The sequence below is a fragment of the Panicum hallii genome, chromosome 5, assembly GCF_002211085.1.
Source record: "Panicum hallii strain FIL2 chromosome 5, PHallii_v3.1, whole genome shotgun sequence".
NCBI lineage: Eukaryota > Viridiplantae > Streptophyta > Magnoliopsida > Poales > Poaceae > Panicum > Panicum hallii.
In genome coordinates, this window is record NC_038046.1 from 57,752,838 (window position 1) to 57,774,295 (window position 21,458).

General features: G+C 47.9%; 4 protein-coding genes across 5 annotated transcripts; all 4 read left to right on the forward strand.

Annotated features, from left to right (window-relative positions):
- The first annotated feature begins 829 nt into the window (after positions 1 to 829).
- LOC112895070 (RAN GTPase-activating protein 1-like) lies at positions 830 to 4,233 on the forward strand. 2 transcript variants are annotated; one of them, XM_025962941.1, is made up of 2 exons: positions 830 to 979; positions 2,227 to 4,233. In XM_025962941.1, the coding sequence occupies exon 2, from the start codon at positions 2,256 to 2,258 to the stop codon at positions 3,891 to 3,893; it is 1,638 nt and encodes a 545-aa protein (XP_025818726.1). In that variant the 5' UTR covers positions 830 to 979; positions 2,227 to 2,255; the 3' UTR covers positions 3,894 to 4,233. The 2 variants fall into 2 exon arrangements, with proteins under 2 accessions (XP_025818726.1, XP_025818725.1); XM_025962940.1 differs by lacking the exon at positions 830 to 979 and adding an exon at positions 1,258 to 1,273.
- LOC112895076 (peroxidase P7-like) lies at positions 4,233 to 7,005 on the forward strand. The gene is made up of 4 exons (XM_025962948.1): positions 4,233 to 4,312; positions 5,825 to 5,990; positions 6,098 to 6,292; positions 6,378 to 7,005. The coding sequence occupies exons 1-4, from the start codon at positions 4,233 to 4,235 to the stop codon at positions 6,936 to 6,938; spliced, it is 1,002 nt and encodes a 333-aa protein (XP_025818733.1). The 3' UTR covers positions 6,939 to 7,005.
- Positions 7,006 to 10,101: 3,096 nt separating this feature from the next.
- LOC112895077 (mitochondrial dicarboxylate/tricarboxylate transporter DTC-like) lies at positions 10,102 to 13,807 on the forward strand. Its single transcript, XM_025962949.1, has 6 exons — positions 10,102 to 10,442; positions 11,251 to 11,334; positions 11,747 to 11,808; positions 12,286 to 12,647; positions 13,037 to 13,251; positions 13,344 to 13,807. The coding sequence occupies exons 1-6, from the start codon at positions 10,314 to 10,316 to the stop codon at positions 13,398 to 13,400; spliced, it is 909 nt and encodes a 302-aa protein (XP_025818734.1). The 5' UTR covers positions 10,102 to 10,313; the 3' UTR covers positions 13,401 to 13,807.
- A 2,013-nt stretch (positions 13,808 to 15,820) lies between these two features.
- Positions 15,821 to 17,809, forward strand: LOC112895071 (putative CBL-interacting protein kinase 13). The gene has a single exon (XM_025962942.1). The coding sequence runs from the start codon at positions 15,864 to 15,866 to the stop codon at positions 17,421 to 17,423; it is 1,560 nt and encodes a 519-aa protein (XP_025818727.1). The 5' UTR covers positions 15,821 to 15,863; the 3' UTR covers positions 17,424 to 17,809.
- Positions 17,810 to 21,458: the final 3,649 nt, after the last annotated feature.

Here is a 21,458-nt window from a genome sequence, read left to right on the forward strand (position 1 = left end):
CCACTTATGTTTAATTGTCACTGACGATGTGCATTGTATCATGTTGTTTTATCGGGACTACCAAAGCAATTGCTAAGTGTTTACTCCAATGATACTATTTCATGCTACTATGCGGTATCATGAGAACTCCACTGTACCTCTCTCTTCTCTTCGTCTCCTTGACACATCAGAAAAATCTTACGTGACAAGTTTTGAATGTGTATGATGTTTTCTTTTGAGTTTTATCCTCTGTTTGTATCATTGTATGCATTGCAATAAACCATATGGGTTCAAATATGAGTTTGCAGCACAAATATATATATGGCGCCAACGCCTTAAACTTGGATCTGCACAGCTTACATGCCTTGATGATGGAGTACTCCTAAAAGCTGTCTGCTTGCCACCATCAGAGTTTTTCACTCCGCTGCTTAACATTACCCCAAATCTCTTAAAACTACTTATCTATCTGGACTAAAACTCAGTAGCTACATCGAAACGCACCCACACAGAAGCTGGGAAGCAGCATCGAGAAAAGAACGCTTGTTGTGCCGAGGGTCAGGCTTGTACCAAATCTGTTTGCAAGGTCTTTCCGTTCCTGTGATTCGCTGCGCAAGATCCGATTCTTGTAGCAGTATTGTTTTCCTGGGACAGATTATTGTAGCAGCTTGATTCGTACAAGTAACGGTTAGTGTAAGTTTATCTAGATGTTTCTTTCTATAGCACACTGATTCGTACAAGTATTGGGAAAAATAAAATTGCAAATAACTCGATGGGTGGGCCGGACACGTATCTGCACGTTTTTTGACATGGCCCAGCCCACGAAGCACTTCAGCCTGCTATCCCAGACCCTGACCTAGCCCCCCACGCACGCACAGCACCCTCGCACTCGGACGGACGCACGCACGCACGCAGGCGCCCGCCCGCCCGAGCGCCGCCGCTCGCCGTCGCCGGCGACGAGCCGCCGCCCGCCGGCAAGGAGGAGCGCCGGCTGCAATCTCCTGTGAGTTTTCCGTTCTCGTCGTCCTCCGGGCACTGGATTGATTTCTTCCTTCCATTTTTTCCCTCTCTGATTTCCTTCTCCCCGATCTAGAGACCTGTTCTTGCTTTCTTCTGTAGATGGTTACATCGAGCAATGCTAGTGCATACTGCTGGTGGTGGTGCTAGCGCAAGTGCTAGAGGTAGTGTAGTATCTGCAGCCACGATTGATTTAAAGGCTCCACTCTCCACTGTGGGCTCATGTTAACATTATAGAGAAGCCTAAATCAGGAGGCGGCAATGTTCTCTGGAAATGCATGTATTGCTCGATGGAGAAGTTTACTAGCTATTTGCCTATGTTGATTTCTTATTGTTGTGAACTTTGCTATGCATTGTTTTTTATTTATTTATTTTTTAAAAATTCTGAAACGTATCCAGGTATCGGAGTTTTTTGTTTTTGGGCCAATGCCGTATCGGCCTCGATACTGATATGCGTATCCGTGTAACTTAGCTTGTGGCCGTAGATCGATAGATTTATCTGGAATTCTGTTGCATAGACCATCCGAACTAAGTGTCGAGTATTAATTAGTAGAGAAACTTAGCGGGTAATTTAATATGTATGTGCTAATGATTCTAGGCTGGTAAAAAACTGGTAGTAATCTGAATGTTCTGGATTTCCAGTAGTTCTGAATCTTTTATCGTTGAGAGTGTCTGAATTTCTCTGGTATAAGCTAGCTAAGGGTGTGTGCTGGCTCTGCAAGCCTATGTGTCTGTGTGATGGAATTTGGCTATCTGAAATCTTTTATCAAATAGTTAACTCTACTTTAACTATTTGAAATTTTGACATTTAGGAGCATATCTGATGTTGGTCTGCAGAAGCATTTATTACCCACAATGTTTGTTATATCACAGTGCTTAGCCATTGAATTTAGTCATTTCTAAGCGTTATGGAGAACTGTCAGGAGCTCATTGATCCTGTCCATTGTAACTCTAGATCAATTCCCTGTTTTTGCTGCGAGTTTTATTTTTGTCGTACAATGATGACAGAGCTTTATTTTTCTTTTGATGGAACTCACAAAGATCTATCGTGCTATTCTCATGAGTAATGATTTGTTGGTCTCGTACATACAGAAGATTTTAAGCAAACCACTTGAGTGAATTGATCGTCAACCTATATTTTTTTTAATGAGTTGATGTTGGTACCGTAGTGTAGACTTTGGCTAGTACAATATCTTATCACAGCAAGGCTAATAATTCATTCTGTACTATTAGGGTGCCGTGTCAATTTCGAAGCTTTTCACATGGATTCAACAGCACAAGACTTCCAAGCCAGGACATTCTCCATCAAGCTGTGGCCACCGAGTGAAAGCACACGCCTCATGCTTGTAGAGAGGATGACCAAAAACCTGTCCACTGAGTCCTTATTTTCCCGCAAGTATGGACTTTTGGGCAAGGAAGAGGCTCATGAGAATGCTAAAAGGATTGAACAGCTGTGCTTTGCATCTGCAGATGAGCATTTCAAGAAAGAACCTGATGGTGATGGGAGTTCTGCTGTCCAGCTGTATGCTAAAGAAACTAGCAAGATGATGTTGGAAGTTCTTAAGAAAGGCCCAAGGGTTACTACAGAATCAGAAGTGCCAGTAGCTGATACACCTCTTGGGCCTGGTGATACTGTATTGGATATATCTGGTGGCAAGCGTGCCTTTATCGAGGCAGATGAAGCAAAGGAACTGTTGAGTCCACTTACCAAACCAGGAAACTCATATAAAAGGATTTGCTTTAGCAACAGGAGCTTTGGTGTTGATGCTGCTAATGTTGCAGGATCTATTCTCGAGTCAGTTAAGAATCAGCTTACAGAGGTAGATATATCTGATTTTGTTGCAGGAAGGCCAGAGGACGAAGCTCTTGATGTGATGCGCATATTCTCCAAAGCACTGGAGGGTTCTGTACTGAGATATCTAAACATCTCCGACAATGCACTAGGTGAGAAGGGTGTCAGGGCATTCAGTGAGCTCCTGAAGTCACAGGAAAATCTGGAGGAACTCTATGTCATGAACGATGGCATATCAGAGGACGCTGCAAAAGCTCTTTCTGAGCTTATTCCTTCAACTGAGAAGCTTAAGGTTCTCCACTTCCACAACAACATGACTGGAGATGAAGGTGCTGTGTATGTTGCTGAGATGGTTAAGCGGTCTCCAAATCTGGAGAGTTTCAGGTGCTCAGCAACAAGGATAGGATCTGATGGTGGTGTCGCATTGTCCGAGGCATTAGGGACATGCACACATCTGAAGAGACTGGATCTTAGGGATAACTTGTTCGGTGTTGATGCAGGGATTGCTCTCAGCAAATCCCTTCCAAAGCTTCCTGATCTCGTTGAGCTTTACCTCAGTGACCTCAATCTTGAGAATAAGGGTACAGTAGCAATTGTCAATGCCCTCAAACAGTCAGCACCTCAGTTGGAAGTCCTTGAATTGGCTGGAAATGAAATAAATGCCAAGGCAGCCCCGGCTTTAGCAGAATGCCTAACAGCCATGCAGTCACTCAAGAAGCTGACCTTGGCTGAGAATGAACTCAAGGATGCCGGTTCTGTGATTATTGCAAAATCTTTGGAAGATGGTCATGCAGATCTGAAGGAACTTGATGTAAGCACAAACATGTTTCAGAGGGCTGGAGCACGCTGCTTTGCACGGGCAGTTGCAAATAAACCTGGTTTTGTGCAACTGAACATCAATGGTAATTTCATCTCTGATGAAGGGATTGATGAGGTGAAAGATATTTTGAAGGCTGGTAAGAATTCGCTGGATGTTTTGGGCTCACTAGATGAGAACGAACCTGATGGGGAGCCTGATGATGGTGATGAGGAGGAGGATGACGAAGATGCCAAGGACGATGACGTCGAGGATGGGCTGGATTCGAAGCTGCAGAACGTACAGGTGTAGCAGGATGATGAACCATGAATAGGCTAACTAGTTCTAGCTTTTGGTCCAGTAATCTTCTGAATACCAGCTAGGCTGTTTGGAGTGGCGCCTAACCCGCCACAGCGTGCCTAACTTGTGGCGCTCAAAACGGCCGCCACACCTGTGGCGGAAAAAGTGTGGCGCGCCGTGGCGGGTTAGGCGGCACTCCAAACAGCCCCTGAGTCTAGTGATCTATCCTTGCCGTTTATCAGAACCTTTTGTAACTTCTGAACTTTGGTATCTGTGGTTGTCAGGGTCAGGTGAAGCTGACTTCAAACTTATTTCATGGACCCTATTTAGTACTCCAACATATTTGCTGTGATGTTTTCGGGCGCTTCATTGTTTTTTTTTTTGCAATCTGTGCTATTATGGCATGTATGGATGTTGCTTATGTTTTTCTTTTATATAATAATGTTGCCTATGTTGGTCTTGGCACAACGGCACAAGTAACGGGTAAATCATGTGGTTTTACTGAGTTGTAGAGTTTTGGTATCCAGGAGCACATTGATCTTGACATCATGTAAGATGATCCCATTTCTGCTCTCCAGTGATTTAAACATGGTGTAGTTCTTTCTGTGCATGGATGCTTTTATGATGGTGTTGTTTCTTGACTGTAAATGAAGTACTGTAACAGGTAATTTTACATTCATGTCTGCAGCATGTGGGTTGCTGCTACTCACTATGACAACTTTGCGCAGTTCTGGGATTTGCTGTAAATTAGCTTTTGGGTAGCTTGATCCATTTGCCGGTGTAATAATACGATCGAATCATACAACCATGGAATTCAAATTTTTTGAAGTGAACATGAACCAAATGCGAAACAGGATTACAGAAGCTGGTTTTGATATGGCTTTTCTGGATCAATCGATTCCTGGTAGGCTGATCCCCTGTTCAGGTAACGATGGCACACTGCTCGGCTTGCAGTAGGTAGACAATAGAAGAACTGCCGCGATGAACAGGTGTTGATCTAGAGATTTCAGGCGCGAGCAAGCACGAGCCACCGATCATGGAATCAATTTGTTTCCGAACCTGGCGTAGGCGCTGGTGGTCAATCTCATTCTCAGCCAAAGAAAGAAACCACTCGATGGCGCGGCATCATCTGCCGTAGACTTGAAGCCATGCCAAAGGTGCACACATGGATAATGCACGCACGTCTCGTTTGATCACTGATCAAGTGCTGCTGATCTTGGCCGGCCCATTAGTACCAAGCAACTTAGCATGAAGGATTAGCAGCACATGAGCCGGCGGCGCCCGACAGGAAAAGATGGCCGCCGTGACGATATCTGGCACGGCCTGCCTGACCGATGCTCGCTGCTGGCTGGTGCCAACTGCCATGCGACACCCGACTTGCCATTGGCGCCTGGCGGTGCAGCCTGACTGCCGCCACGAGGTCTCGCCCTGTAGCCTGCCCGGTCCACCCCGTTGGTATCGTCTCGGCCGCCGTGCGCGCTCATCGCTCAGCGACCCGGCGCTAGCGTCCACGGCCGCGCAGCCCCATCCCCACCCCACCCTTGAGGGAGCCCGCTCGCTCGCTGTCCTCGCGCGTCGCGACGGGGTGCTGCCCGCTGCGGTTGGGTTGGTGGTGGTCTCCTGCCGGAGTCCGGAGCCGGCCGAACAAACCCGCTTGTCCCCTTCCGATGAGATGCCAGATTGCGAGCGCCGCGGCGGGGGGACGCCAGCCGGGCGCGCGGGCACCGTGACGCCACCCTCTATCTCGATCGCCTCCCGGCTCGCGCTCCACTTGCACGCGGCCGCAGACCCCGCCCGCCCATATATACGTGCCCGTGCGCGTGAGCGCTTCGTCACTCGGTTCATCGAACGCTTCACTCGCCCTGTCGTCGCCTGCTTGGCTGGCTGCCGGTGGCGATGGCGACGGGTTGGCTGTGGCTCTCGGCGTTCGCCGCCGTCGCGGCTCTCGCCGGCGGCGCGCAGGGGCAGGGGCTGTCGCGGGGGTTTTACAACGCGACGTGCCCGGCGCTGCAGGCCGTCGTGCGGCGCGGCGTGGCGCGGGCGGTCCGGAGGGAGCCACGCATGGGGGCCTCCATCCTCCGCCTCTTCTTCCACGACTGCTTCGTCAATGTAAAACCCTTCTTGCCTTTTAGGTGGTGGTGGTGTTGCCGCGACCGAGGGGTCGAGAGCCCCGAGCGTCTATGGGCGCTCTGACGAGTGTGCTGGCGTGATCGCAGGGGTGCGACGCCTCCGTCTTGCTGGACGACGTGCCGGGCAACTTCACGGGGGAGAAGAACGCGGGGCCCAACGCCAACTCGCTGCGCGGCTACGAGGTCATCGACGCCATCAAGGCTCAGGTCGAGGCCTCCTGCAACGCCACCGTCTCCTGCGCCGACATCCTCGCCCTCGCCGCGCGCGACGCCGTCAACCTGGTCAGTTCACTTCGGTCTTTGCCTCTCGCTCCTCTCCTTCCAAACAAATCATCCATGCTCGACTGAGCGGAGCCGTGGCATGCAGCTCGGCGGGCCGAGCTGGACGGTGCCGCTGGGGCGCCGCGACACGCGTAACACGAGCGCGGGCGCGGCCAACACCAACCTACCGCCGCCCGACGCTGGCCTCCCCACGCTCCTGTCCATGTTCCGCGCCAAGGGCCTGGACGCGCGCGACCTGACGGCGCTCTCCGGCGCGCACACCGTGGGGCGGGCCCGCTGCGCTGTCTTCCGCTCGCACATCTACAACGACTCCGCCGCCGACACCGCCTTCGCCGCGGGCCTCCGCGCCAGCGTCTGCCCCGCCGCGGGCGGCGACGGCAACCTCGCGCCGCTGGAGCCGCAGGCGCCCGACGCCTTCGACAACGGCTACTTCCGGGACCTGGTCGCCCGCCGCGTGCTGCTGCGGTCGGACCAGGCGCTGTACGGGGCCGGCAACGGCACCACGGACGGGCTCGTGCGCGCGTACGCCGCCAACGGGACGGCCTTCGCGGCCGACTTCGCCGCCGCGATGGTGAGGCTGGGCGGGCTGGCCCCGGCCGCCGGGAGCGGCGGCGAGGTCCGGCTCAACTGCCGGCGAGTGAACTGATTTTTGATTTAGCTGCACGCGGCACCATCTTGCATTGCTCATCAATGGATAATTAGTTCTTGGCGTACGCTTCGCACACGCACGTTCGATTTCGTACGTGATGTTCTTCGTCGACTCGAGGAAGGACCAGATCGGGAACGCTGTTCCTGCGCTGGATTGGATTCCCTCATGTTTCAATCGATCGTATGAGAGCGGGCCATCTGATGTCGAATTTGCGGTGTCATGGCGCAGGCCTTTTGATCCCTGGAACTGATGCGCGCATCATGCAGACATGGATGGGATCGACATCTGCCAGCTGCGCCTGCGCCGCGCGGTAGATCACACTGTGCGGGGATGCTCGACGCGGGGGGCCCAACCTGCAGCCACGGATGTTGTGTAGAGCGCGATGATTTGCTCCGGTGGACGAAAAGGGGATCGGAGCCGGCAGCCAGGCGGTGCCTGTCAATGGCGTCCACGGACGGCCGCGCCTCGTGCCTGTGCCGGCGGGGGGCCCCCGTGAGCCGTGAGACGGCGCTGTTCCCTTGTGCGCGCGACGCTGTAGCGTGGATCGCGTCGTGCTCGTACATGGCCTGCATCTCACTTTGCCGGGGCCGCAGTGCCCACGCCTAGGAAATAGCACAGCCTCACCCTCTCCTCTCGGACAGGATGCTGGATGCATCTCTGATCTCTCGTCATCTGCGGCATCTCCGCAGCGTTTTCGACAGGGATCGGCTTGCTGGTTTGATCGCCCTGGGCCTGGGGGTTACACTGAACATCTGCAAGGTTTTGCGGGGGCACACGGCCCCAGGGCATCAGTTTCAAGAGCTTTTTTTTTTTGTGAGCTGAACAGTTTTAGGAACTGTAACGAGGGGCCTCATATTGAGGATGAAAAGACAGCTTTTCGTTTGTCTGTCATGTGATGCTGCGAGAGTAAAGCTGAACTTATATCCCTGCAGCTCTGGCCTCTGGGTCTGGGGGCATGGCGCCAGGCAGTCGCTCCATGATTGAGAACAAGCATGATTAGCATTTTCTGCGAGTACAAACATGATAACTTGATAAGTAGGCTCGGCCAGCGCGCGAATGATGATGATTGAGAGAAGGGAATATTGTCTAGTTGGGCCGGATCAAGCTCATGGATGCAAAAGCCCATCGGAGCGATATTGGGCTACAGCCCAAATAGAAGTACATGCCAGGACGGCATTGGCCGACAGCCCAAATAGAAGTAGTCGTATTGCCCAGCTTAGCCCATGAGTCCTTAAACCCCACTCATCGTCTTTGTGACTGGGGCATAAGAAAAGCGACAAAGAGAATATGCTTAACCCTCATGGTCCCTTTCCTTTGCATCAATGGTCCAAACGTATCTCAAAAAAAAAGAAGAAAAACAATGGTCCAAACCCTCTAGTCTCTTCACCCAATCAAAAGATGACAAGTAGTTGGTCAGAAATCATGTCTCACAGAAAAAAAAATCGTGTCAGATTTCTCTATTTCCCTTAATTTTGTTGGGTGGATAAACACCTCGATTTCTGACCATGCTTACCGTCTTCGTGTTCCCATGATATCAGCTGCTCAGTTCTGAACCTTCAGTTCTAGAGATTCAGAACATGTCATCCAAGCATTTCGGCTCAGGCTTTCGACCCCGGCCTCATGCTTCACACATCATATCACAAGCTACGAGAAAGGCGGGGGAAGTGGTCTCTACTAGTTGTCCTCACACTTGAGTCGTGCTAGCAATAATGCATTGCTTTCAGCCACATTATAGATTGAGAATAAAGCTGACATGCCTGGCCATGAGTATCTCTACTAGTCATTTTCACCTGTGCAAATAAAATGTCTGAATTTACAAGCAAACACCTGATGACTAATTAGATTATTCCCCGGTTACCACAATATAAATATATAATGACATCGCAACTTAGGTCTGCCTCATGCCCTCATTGTAATTAGTCACTTTGTTATAGTGTAGTGCATGCAGTGTATTTTTAAATCCCTTAGTGCCCATTGACCAACCACAACAGTTTTCGTATAACCTCACGGGTGGTTTGTCTTGGCCCTAAGCTTACCAAAGAGTTTTCTTTAGAATTTGGCACGTTCAGTCATTCACCATGCATCAAGATCCTATTATATATCGTCGAGTTTGGATACCAAACTTATCCTATGTGACTTTTCTACTCAAGCAAGCTAAATTTGGCACAATTATTTTGTGCATGGAGTATCTCTTACTCCTCCTCATAGTATATGGGTCAACACTTAGACAAACAACAACAACATCGACCAGTCAACAAGAATAGAATTGAAAAACTCAAGAAACTTACATGTTAGAATGCATGGAACTGAGATATAGGTGGGTATTTGAAAATTCCCCAAGCTGAAGGTATATTTTTCCCTCATAGACTAAACCTCCCATAAAACTAAGGGGGACTTATAATAAGCCCCACCCAATAAATCTCAAATAAGCCCCATTCCATCCAAACATCCAGACTTAAAAGGTGAGACTTATTATAAGTCCCTCCATTAGTCCATAAGCCCTCTAAGAGGTGCTTACGAGGCTTATTTCCTGTGGACCTCACCAGAAAAATAACACTTTCCAATCCCTACCCCTCCGTAACCCTATCCATTCAGCCCCTTAAGGATATTAATGAGGGGGCACAGAGGTCATCTGCTACTACAGAAGTTTATTATAAACCCATACAACCAAATATCTATTTGAACTTATTATAAACCTCTCCATGTGAGGAGTTTATGGGTTAATAGTAAGTCTCAGGTAACCAACACAGGGTCTAAATCGTGGAAATGTGCAAAGGTCATTTTAAAGCCCAAACTCAAATAGCAAACGAGATAACAAGAGATTATATTATTATTTTCTTTTCGGACAATTGCAAAAGACCACGCCAGGAAAGCCAAAAAATGATTCACTCCCAAAAATAAAAAGCCAAGACAGGTTCGTTTTATCTCTTCGGTGGAACCCAAAAACCATCCAGGAAAGCCAAAAGAAAAAGATTCACTATTTTCACATGCAAAAATAAAAAGCCAAAAGGGATTCATTTTTTGTGCACCACATCGGGTACCCCACCACATCCTCCCTCCGGCAGTCCGCTCCGGCCAGAGAAGCGAGACGCCTTGTGCTTCTACACGGCTGGCTGGCCTACACTCCATCGGCCCATGGACCAGGAGGAATCAGAGGCCTCGGCGTCGGCCACGGCCAGCGCTCGTGGCTGTCGTCGACATAAAAAGGGCGACGCAAACCGGCGCGGGCACCAGGCAGCAGGGGAGTGCGCAGGTCTCTATCGCCCCCCGCCACAACCTCCCGGCTCCCAGGCACCAGCCGCGTCCACCGCCTAAACCCTCTGCTCTCCTCAGGAGCTGCGAGGGTAGGACGAGGAGGAGGAGCAGGTCGGGATGGCGGACGCCAAGCAGCAGCAGGCGGTGGCGCCAAGCGCCGCGTGGATGACGGTGAAACCCTTCGTCAATGGCGGCGCCTCCGGCATGCTCGCCACCTGCGTCATCCAGCCAATCGACATGGTCAAGGTGCGCCCCCCCCCCCTGCTCCCGCCGCACCCCTTGGGCCTCGCGTAGTCGCATGGTCACGCTGGTGAGGCGCGGTCGCGGGGCCTCGGGTTTTCGGGCCGCTATGTGCGGTAGATGGGCTGGTTGTGAGCGAGATATGCGCTGCTGTGGGCTGGTTCCTGTTGTTGTGTTGCGGGGTTTGAAATTTGAATGGGGTTTCGGTGGAGGAGAGCTGTTTGATGAATTGCGTCGGAGGATGGTTTTTGCTCGCTCTGGTTGGTGAGGTCGGTGGAAAATAGCTTGTTGAGGATTGCAAGCGTGCGGAAATCGGAAAGTTGGGAGTGAGCGCTGGGACTGGGAGTGTGATGCACGTTGTTACTCAGTGGATTCGACCCCTTAGTGGTCGTCTATTGCTGATAAGCTCTGAAAGGGACCATTGCCACAGGGTTCAGAATTCGCTTCTTGCATCCATGGTTTTGTTACAGTAGACACTTTTTATTTGGTTGTTTAGTTTACCACGAGGAACATGCAGTAGTTGGATGTTTTTCATGGCTTTAGGTAGTACCAAGTACGTAGTTCATTTAAAATCCGTGCGGGGAATTGCCTTTGACTTTCCATTTTGGGTTCTTTGACACTTGCTTCTGTTGAGTCCGGGCCATTTTTAGTACCTGGGTATTCATTTTCAGTCCAGTTAAGGCTCGGGGGTTTGCATTACTGGTCCGAGATGCAGGTGCTTGTAAGCTTATTCAAGTATAGTCTCTCAGGTTTGGGTGGTTGGTCTGAGATCAAGGTTCCTTATGAATTTTATTTCTTTTTTTTTCATTTTCAGGTCAAAATCCAACTGGGAGAGGGCTCTGCAGCTACCGTCACCAAGAAGATGCTTGCTAATGAGGGAATCGGTTCCTTTTACAAGGTTTGTTCTTTTAGGAGTTCTGTGACCCCTTTCTTTGATCATGGAAAATGTTAACGTGGAATGAACTATAAACTGTTGAGAAACCTGCATTTCTGAGGGCATAATGTGGTGGCCTAGTTTGGCGAGCCATAGTGGATCACGGGCATAAAATGCCGATGCAGAAAAACTGCTAGCTCTGATTTTTAGGATATTATTCATATAGGTTATGCTTATGTAATATGGCAACAGATGATATTTTACCTCTACAGTCCCTTAAATGGAATGATAAATAACCAATTTGAAAGCTACAATGCTGCCAATGTAAAGTTGCTAATTATATGTCTTTGCAGGAATATGTTAAAATAGTTTTGAACTAATTTGCACTCATGAGGTGGCTTGTCAGTTTGAGTTCTTGTACATTTATTTCACGCAGGGATTATCAGCTGGTTTGCTAAGGCAAGCCACGTACACGACTGCTCGTCTTGGATCCTTCAGGTGATTACTTGTTTCACCACCGTCCATCATTCTCCACATGAATGTCAAGAAGAATACAGAGTATTTCCTTCAGTAATTTGTGTCAGCGACCTTTTGTTTCTGTTTGGAACAATATTTGGAAGTATTTGAACTGTTGCGTGCATACTGTTATTTGGGTGTGTTCAGACAAAGCATATGTAACAAGCTAAGTGCACATGTCAGCATGACTCATATCTTTAGTATTAATCTAGAACTTAACAGTGGTTTCCTCACATGACTTTTGTGAAGTTTTCTTTTAAAGTTGTTTCCCCCCACAAGAAGGAATGCTCATGTGAAGGTAACAGGCCCATCATTCCCAGAGCCAGGCTAATACATCATTTCGCAATTACGTTTCTTTTACTAGACTATTCGTTGGCTATGCCGACCCTTTTCACCATAAATGAATTTTGACACTAAGTCCTTCCTGAGAGTTTATGTTTTGATGCTGGATTTTCTCAGGGTTCTAACAAATAAAGCAGTTGAAGCAAATGAGGGAAAGCCACTACCTCTACTGCAAAAAGCTGTTATTGGTCTCACTGCTGGAGCAATTGGAGCATCTGTTGGTAGTCCTGCAGATTTGGCACTCATTAGGATGCAGGCCGATTCAACCCTGCCAGCTGCCCAACGGCGTAACTACAAGAATGCTTTTCATGCGCTTTACCGTATTGTCGCCGATGAAGGTGTTCTGGCACTTTGGAAGGGTGCAGGCCCAACTGTAGTCAGAGCTATGTCCCTAAACATGGGCATGCTTGCCTCCTATGATCAGAGTGTTGAATTATTTAGAGACAAATTAGGTGCTGGAGAATTATCTACAATGCTCGGTAAGATTGATATTACTTTTATGCTTGGATTTCATGTGATATTTTGCATTTTGAACTAAAAAATTTGGCAACTTCAACCTGCTATTTCACTTTTATTGTTAATCTAAGTATCAGTTGTGCTTTGTGGTCTCAATACTTTTTGGGCCTGCGGGAAGTGGCTGTATAACAAGGGGCCCACCAATAGTAGCTTAGCTTTCCATCAACCTGGTTTATGCTCCAACTAACATGTTTCTGAATATATTTTGAGCAAGTACTGCTGCCCAAATAGTTTCAGTCCAGGGAATGCCTTTCATTTTAGAGACTGCTGTTTAACATTTTTAGTGAGAGTTTTTGTGGCAGTTCATTTCAGATTCTCCGCTTTCCTAACAGATCTTGAGTATTGCTTGTAGGGGCAAGTGCTGTATCAGGATTCTGTGCATCTGCCTGCAGTTTGCCGTTCGATTATGTGAAGACGCAGATTCAGAAGATGCAGCCTGATGCCAATGGGAAGTACCCGTACACTGGATCTCTTGACTGCGTCATGAAGACCTTAAAGAGTGGAGGCCCGTTTAAGTTCTACACCGGGTTTCCTGTCTACTGTGTGAGGATTGCTCCACATGTCATGGTAATGCACATATCCCAATCATAACATGCTAAACAGACAACTTGCCTATTTCATGTTTCTATCGTACTAACCTAATTATATTTTGTGTACAGTTGACTTGGATATTCTTGAATCAGATCCAGAAGTTCGAGAAGGATATGGGACTTTAAGATTTGGTTTGTTGGTCCTGCTCGCGCTAAGACATAACTATAATAAGCCAGCTGCTTTGTAAGCCAGCAATGGGTTCTCATACACAGAATTCGAAGTTCTGATTTCATCAAGTCTATACGCTGCTTGGTGGTTTGATCCTTTGACCTAAAGAGTCATATCGTCTGTTGTACTTTGGAGCGTTGCTGGGTAACTTTTGTTGCTGACGTATGTGGTTGGTAGGGGCACTACCAAGAGAAAATACTACGAAAGTGGATTTAATTCGTGTCAATGAATGGAGCCAAATTTCGCACACAGTTTCACCAATCTATCTCTATATTTTGTTAGTCCTGTTATGTTCATCATGTATACGTGTGTTTACTTTCTTTTTTCTTCCGGGTATGAGTATGAGATGGCAGTTCTGTTTCCATTCTGTTGCCTACTCGCGTGTTGCATACCGTGATAGCAGAAGTTTGATTCCCTCTATGGATTATGTGACTATATGTGCTATCAACCTTATGGGACCATCAATATTCAATAACTCTGATAAATCACTGGTTCTGAATTTCTGACGTGTCAATACAGTATTTAGTCAGTGAATCAGTGACAAAATGGCATTCAGTTACGTGGTGTATTGGCGTGTTTGGTGTATGACTTGCTATTTTCAGTTTGTCAGTTCGATGTAACGCTACATGAAATAAATAAAATTTTTCCTTTTTCAAAAAATAAATAAATGAGAGGGCAGATGCTGGCCTGCATATTTGCACAACCAAGCCAACATGTGTAAGACCTGTAAGCGTAGACATACTGTTGCAAAACCAACATTTGCGTGCATTCCTTTTTTTCCATGCATGGATGGAAGCCGTGAAGAAGACTATCACGATCTTTACACGGCCCATCGTGTGGCATCTTGCATTGTGAATCTGTGATGATGTATAAGGCCATAATTAAGGTACGCTTGACGTATCATTTATCGGTCTAAGTATCTAGTACCGTATTAATTTGTTTTATTAAAATTCATGACAATTAAGGTTATACAAACACGCAAATGCATTCTATATTTTTTTTTTCACTTATAAGAATCTGCCCAGCCGAGTGCCGACCTGACGTGATGTCTTGCCTCAATAGCTTGCATTTGACCAGAACAGGCTAACATACCCCAGGAAAAATTCTCTTGCTTCCACTATACAGTTTCTGATCCGTGTGTTGGATCCAACGTGTAAACATTCATCACATCCCTCCATAATCCTTATTATCCGCAGCACTTACAAAATTGTTTACCCAATTATTGAAGGTTTCCTTGGTAGTTTTTATTCCAAGAATTAGTCATCACGCCAATCAAAATTATTTTCTTTTTTGTCATGAACATTTCGTCGTGCAATGCATGGATCTTTGTAAAAAAATTTAGACAATTGCACTGTGGAAAAGTACTTAATGTCTCTATGAAGCATGTAGAGCTACAGTTCTGGAAAAATCGAGGCAGAGGGGTTAAGCATCTGTGTTTGGACGCAACAAATCAGTGTCCCCTCGTGATGTGGAAGGTTGATTCCAGATTCTACAATATTCATTTTGTTTCTGTCTAGGATATCGACGACCCTGGGAGCAACAAGAGGGGCACTTCTTGTTGTGCTCTGAATTATTTCTAAGAACATCTGATATGTCCAGGACAACTCTGCTTTCTCCCTGCTAGACACGGCCTCTTCTATTTTCATAAACAATTTGCCAAATATAGGAGTTCAAGAGCAAGAAGCAATAGTATGTTCTTCTTACCTTTTTATACTGAAAATCGCAGTCCTTGAAAGAAGTTAATGGCCTAAGAGCATACAGGTGGCAGTAGCTCAAATGCAGTTCTGCACCAGAACATTTTGGACTAGAATATAGAGCGAATACTCTAACTTGTTTCCCACCAACCTTTTCCTGCAATCCTGCGTGGAGGAAAGCAACAAACTACCTGTGAAATGCTCAACTGTCACAATGCACCGACCTTTTTCCGTAATATGTCCAGCTAAGCACAGAGCAAGCAGCACAGAAATGTCAAACAAAATTAGATGGAAAACCATTTTCCAACCAATTCGTCCGTGTCAGGGCAGAAATAAATTAAATTTCAGAAAGAAAAAAAGAGATCCCTTCACCAGATCACCGATCACGCAGCACAACAGTGTCCTTACCCAGAACCAACGGCCAAGATAGCGTCACAATCCACATCGAACGGCGATGGAGAAATCCGAGTCATCGATGACTGAATTAGTGCTCCCCCATCACATTACAACTGTACAAGAAATGCATAAATATTGTCAAGAAAATTAAAATCGTGAAAATAAGTACAAAAAAGATCATCAAAAGTCAAACTTTTATTAGTACACACTCTACCACCTCTCTATATATGCCACCTCGCGTTCATGGATCCCATTCTCTCTTCTTCCCTCTCCAATTCTCTCGATCCTTGCCGCGGCAGCTAGCCTAGCTAGTGACGTTCTTGCTGGTCAATGGTGCGGATGATGGCGGGCAAGGTAGGAAGCAACGGCAGCATCGGCCGGGAGTCCGGCAAGAAGCCGGCGCTCCTTCTGGGGCGATACGAGGTGGGGAAGCTGCTGGGGCAGGGCAACTTCGCCAAGGTGTACCACGCGCGCAACGTGCGCACGGGCGAGGAGGTGGCGATCAAGGTGATGGAGAAGGAGAAGATCTTCAAGTCCGGGCTGACGGCGCACATCAAGCGCGAGATCGCCGTGCTCCGGCGGGTGCGCCACCCGCACATCGTGCAGCTCTACGAGGTCATGGCCACCAAGTTGCGCATCTACTTCGTCATGGAGTACGTGCGCGGCGGCGAGCTGTTCGCGCGCGTCGCGGAGGGCCGCCTCCGGGAGGACGACGCGCGGCGCTACTTCCAGCAGCTGGTGTCCTCCGTCGCCTTCTGCCACGCGCGCGGGGTGTACCACCGGGACATCAAGCCCGAGAACCTCCTCGTCGACGACGCCGGCGACCTCAAGGTCTCCGACTTCGGGCTCTCCGCCGTTGCCGACCAGATGCGCCACGACGGGCTGTTCCACACCTTCTGCGGCACGCCGGCGTACGTCGCGCCGGAGGTGCTCTCCCGCCGCGGGTACGACGCCGCCAAGGCTGATCTCTGGTCCTGCGGCGTCGTGCTTTACGTCCTCATGGCCGGATACCTCCCATTCCAGGACCGCAACCTCGTCGGCATGTACCGCAAGATCCACAAGGGCGAGTTCCGCTGCCCGAAGTGGTTCTCGCCCGAGCTCAAGCACCTCCTCCGCCGCGTCCTCGACACAAACCCGCAGCGCCGCGCCACCGCCGACGAGATCATGGACAACGAGTGGTTCAAGATCGGCTTCCGCCGCTTCTCCTTCCGCATCGAATCCGACCGCTCCTTCACCTGCTTCGAGCTGGACGACGACGCCGACAGCGTCGACGCGTCCACCTCGCCGCCCGAGCCCGAGACGCCACGGACAGACGCGGGGAGCGACGCCGCCATGCGATCGATAAGAAAGGCGGGCGGGCTGACGTCGTGCGGGTCGGCGCCGTCGCTGATCCAGCTGGAGGCGCGCAACGGGCTCGGCAGGAGCAGCCGGCGGCGGTCGAGCCTGAACGCGTTCGACATCATCTCGTTCTCGAGGGGGTTCGACCTGTCGGGCCTGTTCGAGGACGGCGAGGCCGCAGGTAGCGGCGGCGGCCCGGAGCAGCAGCAGAACCACCCGGCGGCGGCGCGGTTCGTGTCGGCGGCTCCGGTGGAGCAAATCCTGGCGGCGCTGGAGGGGGCCGCGTCGGCGGTCGGCCTGGTGGTGCGCGAGCTGGACGACGGGTCGGTCAGCATGGAAGGGACGCGGGAGGGCGAGCACGGCGCGCTGGTGGTTGCCGCGGAGATCTACGAGCTCACGCCGGAGCTGGTGGTCGTGGAGGTGCGGCGCAAGTCCGGCGGCGCCGCCGAGTACGAGGAGTTCTTCCGGGCGCAGCTCAAGCCCGGCCTGCGCGACCTCGTCTGCGACGAGCCGACGCTGCTCCAATCCGACGAGCGGTCTCGGAGCCTCTGAGCTGTGATCGTGGCCGCCGCAGCGCGATTCATGAGTGCACGCCCGCATCCACGCATGCCCGTGCTGCGCGCACGTTCATCGTACGTGGCTTAGTGCCGCGTACTATACTTGATAAATACTTGCCACGTATACAACTACAGAATTGTACGTACACGTACGAGTGAAAGGGGGTCTATACGTATATACGGTGATACGCCAGGACACATTTTTTGCAGTGTTGTGGTCTTGTGGATGGTTTTTGGGAGCATCCATACATGACAGCACTGTTGTACGTATTCAAAGGGGGGAAATGTCAGAAGAAAGAAATGTAAATTTTGTGTGCTATCTGTGAATAGGGCTTGTGTTTGTGAGGATTGGAGTTTGATGATTGTACTCGCAGAAGAAAGTGCCACCAATTTATTTATTTGATTATATTTTTTTTCTAGAACTACCAATTTATTTAGCGTTTCTGTTTTGCCTGCGCTCTGTGCGCCAACAATCTTTCATGATCATGGATAAGAGGACTTTGCAGCCTTGCAGACATGAGTGCTCATTCATTTGCTGACCAATTTCTACAGGTCTATACAATGCACAAGAAAACGATTGTGCAGAAGATTAGTAGCCATATGAGGCTCAGATCAGGCTATGCTTGAGCCTCAGAGCATAGGTGACAGTTCATAGCAACGCCAGAAGGTACCTGCATTCTTCAGTCAGAATTAGCTGTTTCTTGAAACAGAGAGGGGCTATATTACCAATGTGCCAAAAATTGCACAAGTGTTAACAGAATGGGATCTGCAACCACGTATTTTATTTTATTTTTCAAAATGTCTCGCCAATAATTTATTTTCATGACTACAAGGTCGCAACGTACTTCATTATTAAAAAGCCTCCGAAAACAGAGGAAAATTTCATGCCAGCTTTTAGCTGCACCCAAATTCCACGGATCTCCATACATGTTTGCGTCAATGCCAACTAAAACATCAAACTCTGAAGAATTTTTCATCAGCCGAAACGCCTGATTAAAAAATTCCGGCAACCCAACCGTGACCTTGCTGCCCTGTCCCTGCAATTACTGCATGACACATCAGAGAGTCCGAGGCCAGCAAGCTACCGTCAATCATCAGAAAAGTCCGGAAGGGCTTGCATCTTTCACCTGCTTCATTTGACGCGGAAGAACTCGATTGCGTTGATTCGCCCACGTAGCCGCGGGAGGAGAACTCGGCCGTGGAAATGGCCAAGGACGGGATCTGAAACTGAACAGCTGTGGATGTTCAGCGTAGCTAATCGCTTTTGTTTATATGGCAGATGCGTGTCCTTAGTCTCCGAAACTAGAGGTCAGAGTTTTATCTGCTGAATACTCGTAAATTATAATCGTGATCTGCCAAAAGTAGGCGAGCTTGGGGCAATGGGCCCTGTACTGTAACTTCACTTGGGTGCTACTAGCTACTTCTGGAAGGAGTGGTGTCATGCATGCTAGATACTAAGGATTAGTACTAAGCATAAGGATTAGCGTGATCTAGTAAGTACGCTGTGCTCTGACAGTGTAGCTGTTGCAGGCTTGCAGCTTGTTAGTGAGGACTGAGAAACCAACAGTATCATTTAAAGATAAAGGGCTTGAAGATAAGGGCCTGTTTGGATGTTGTGGTTTTAGAAAATTATAGTATCAAAAAAACTATAGTTTTATAAGTTAAAGACGTGTAAAACTACGGTTTAGAAAAAAGAGGTCCGGAGTGTCTTAAACTCCAAAAAGATTATGATTTTGAAAATACTACGGTTTTCAAAACCACAAAATTTATTGCATCCACACACCCATAAGCTTTTATAAAGTATTTTATAAAACTATGGCCTAATACTTCAAAAATACTTTATATCAAACAGGGCCTAAATCGTAAACTAAATTGAATGGTGTAGACCAAAGGCCCACAAAGGTCACTTGCACAAGACTTTACAGAGCTCAGCCCACGGTAGCCCAAAGCCCGTATCTACCAGCAGATGCCCTCCTGCTCAACAGGCCCGAGAGAACGAAGAAGGCCTAGACCCGCAGCCCAGTTAGCCCCCGGCACTTCCCCCGACTGACTCCGGCGACCTCCCCACCATCATGGCCGCCGCCGGCGAGGCCTCCAGCAAGCTCCTCCGCTTCCTCTACTTCGTCGGCGCCGGAGGTATCTCATTCCTACAAACTCGTGTACGCGTGTCCGCCTTCTCGTGTGCTTGACACCGTGACGCCTCTCGTTTCTCCCCAGTGATCTGCACCAAGGCCATCAACACCTATCGCGATTACGAGCACAAGAAGGAGGCCTCAGCTGCCGTCTCCGCAGCCGAATCAGCGTTGGATTCTGCAGCGGCGCCTGAACCAGCGCCTGCAACTGTCGCCGCCGCCGCCGCAAAGCCCTGATTGCGGAGTAGGACCTATCTTCGCCGGTTAGGGTTCTTCGGATGTTGTTCTCCAGAAGAGAAATAAATATTATCTTTTGTTTCTGATATTTTTATTATATGTATCGTACTGTGGTCACATGATGAATCAATAATAGCCCTTTCTCCCATGCCGTGATCATGGTGCTACTGGCTTGAATTTGATCGCTTAATTTTTCTATGATGCTTAATGTTATTACACTTATGCTAGCTAAGTATTCGTGGCCATGATGCTTTACCTGTTACTAATTCTGTGAGGTAAGAACCGTAGTGTTGTTTATTGTGGTTTTTTTATTTTACTTATTGGGCTGCTATGCTAATGCGTGAGGATCAGTAAGGAGGTAGTTTATCGGTTACAGTTGAGGTATAGATCATGTTTCTCTTATACAAGGTTCAGGATTTCTATCAGATGATACATGCTAGATATTACAGACCCAGGTAGTTTACAAGTAATGATTGAGGTGAGGTAAAGTATTGATTGAATTTGGTGTTTCTGACAAGTTTGCTGCATTTAGCTAGATAGTTCCTTAGAAGCTGCTGCCTGCTGTTTTCTTTTCCTGCTTCCAAGTAGATGCAGATTTATGCAGCAGATAAACTCTCAAGCTCCTTTTATCTATACTTTGCATATCTTTAACAAAATCTATGATAGTTGGAAGCGACTTTTGACACATTGGTAACTTGTCAAGAAATCAGGTAATCTCAATTTATACATTCGATGAGTTGATCTTAAATTGGACAAAAGAGTTGGTTTTTCATTTTTTTTATTGGATAAAGGAATGCTTGTTTTTTATTTAATTATGAATATACTTCGAGGATTGTTGTTTTATTAGCTTCATTCAGTAAGTAGATTGACTATGGACAATGATGATGACCAGCAACTTCTGTTAATAATTATTGAATTGCAAAATGTTTGTGTAACAAAGGCACAATGCTCATTATTTTGGCAAGTGGCATAAACATTATAATCTACCTTGATTTCATCAATGGAATAGCATTGCTCGTGTGCAGCTAAGAAGAAGTAGCACCACATTTTCTACTACAATAATAAGATGTCCCACTTTTACATCTACAGACAACAAGCTGATGGTTTCTGACTCTTTGGTGATGCACCTTATATATTTTACTTGCACCTGTAAGGCTATATGCTTTTCATCAATTGCTCCTTCCCAGAATTTAATCTGAATTGTCTGACAAGAGGTATCCATATGTGGTGGTGCGTCTGTGTACAGTTGTGAGGTTGAGTGAGGGTGTTTAGTTTCTCCACATTGCTTGATATGAAGGTATCTATGAAACTAATTGTACTATTCTTAATCAGTTTTTGTTCTACTGAATCTGATATAGCATATAGCTGATAAGTGATAATTCCAAGCACACTGAATTTGTCCAATAATCCTGCCATAGATATTGCTTTCTTCAAGCAGAAATTTTCCTTTCTTATTCATGTATTTACATTTTAATTTGAACATAACAATGAGTTGGACACGCCTTGCCCACAATACTGCACCACAGAAATATGTTACTGTATAATGAGGAATCAGTTCTGTGATTTTCTGCACAGCAGATCTGTTTATTTTTTCCTTATTAAAGCTGCTTAAGTTACCCTTTTCTTTGACATCTATGAAATTTCATTTGTGTTATCCATTT

What these genes read in the sequence shown, in the direction of transcription:
- LOC112895076 (XM_025962948.1), top strand. Translation starts at nt 4,233, where the DNA reads ATGTTTTCGGGCGCTTCATTGTTTTTTTTTTTGCAATCTGTGCTATTA. An exon ending in TCCACGACTGCTTCGTCAAT is followed by an intron (nt 5,991 to 6,097) that starts GTAAAACCCTTC and finishes GCGTGATCGCAG; the next exon opens with GGGTGCGACGCCTCCGTCTT. An exon ending in CGCGCGACGCCGTCAACCTG is followed by an intron (nt 6,293 to 6,377) that starts GTCAGTTCACTT and finishes CGTGGCATGCAG; the next exon opens with CTCGGCGGGCCGAGCTGGAC.
- LOC112895077 (XM_025962949.1), top strand. Translation starts at nt 10,314, where the DNA reads ATGGCGGACGCCAAGCAGCAGCAGGCGGTGGCGCCAAGCGCCGCGTGG. An exon ending in AGCCAATCGACATGGTCAAG is followed by an intron (nt 10,443 to 11,250) that starts GTGCGCCCCCCC and finishes TTTCATTTTCAG; the next exon opens with GTCAAAATCCAACTGGGAGA. An exon ending in AGAATTATCTACAATGCTCG is followed by an intron (nt 12,648 to 13,036) that starts GTAAGATTGATA and finishes TATTGCTTGTAG; the next exon opens with GGGCAAGTGCTGTATCAGGA.
- LOC112895070 (XM_025962941.1), top strand. Translation starts at nt 2,256, where the DNA reads ATGGATTCAACAGCACAAGACTTCCAAGCCAGGACATTCTCCATCAAG.
- LOC112895071 (XM_025962942.1), top strand. Translation starts at nt 15,864, where the DNA reads ATGGTGCGGATGATGGCGGGCAAGGTAGGAAGCAACGGCAGCATCGGC.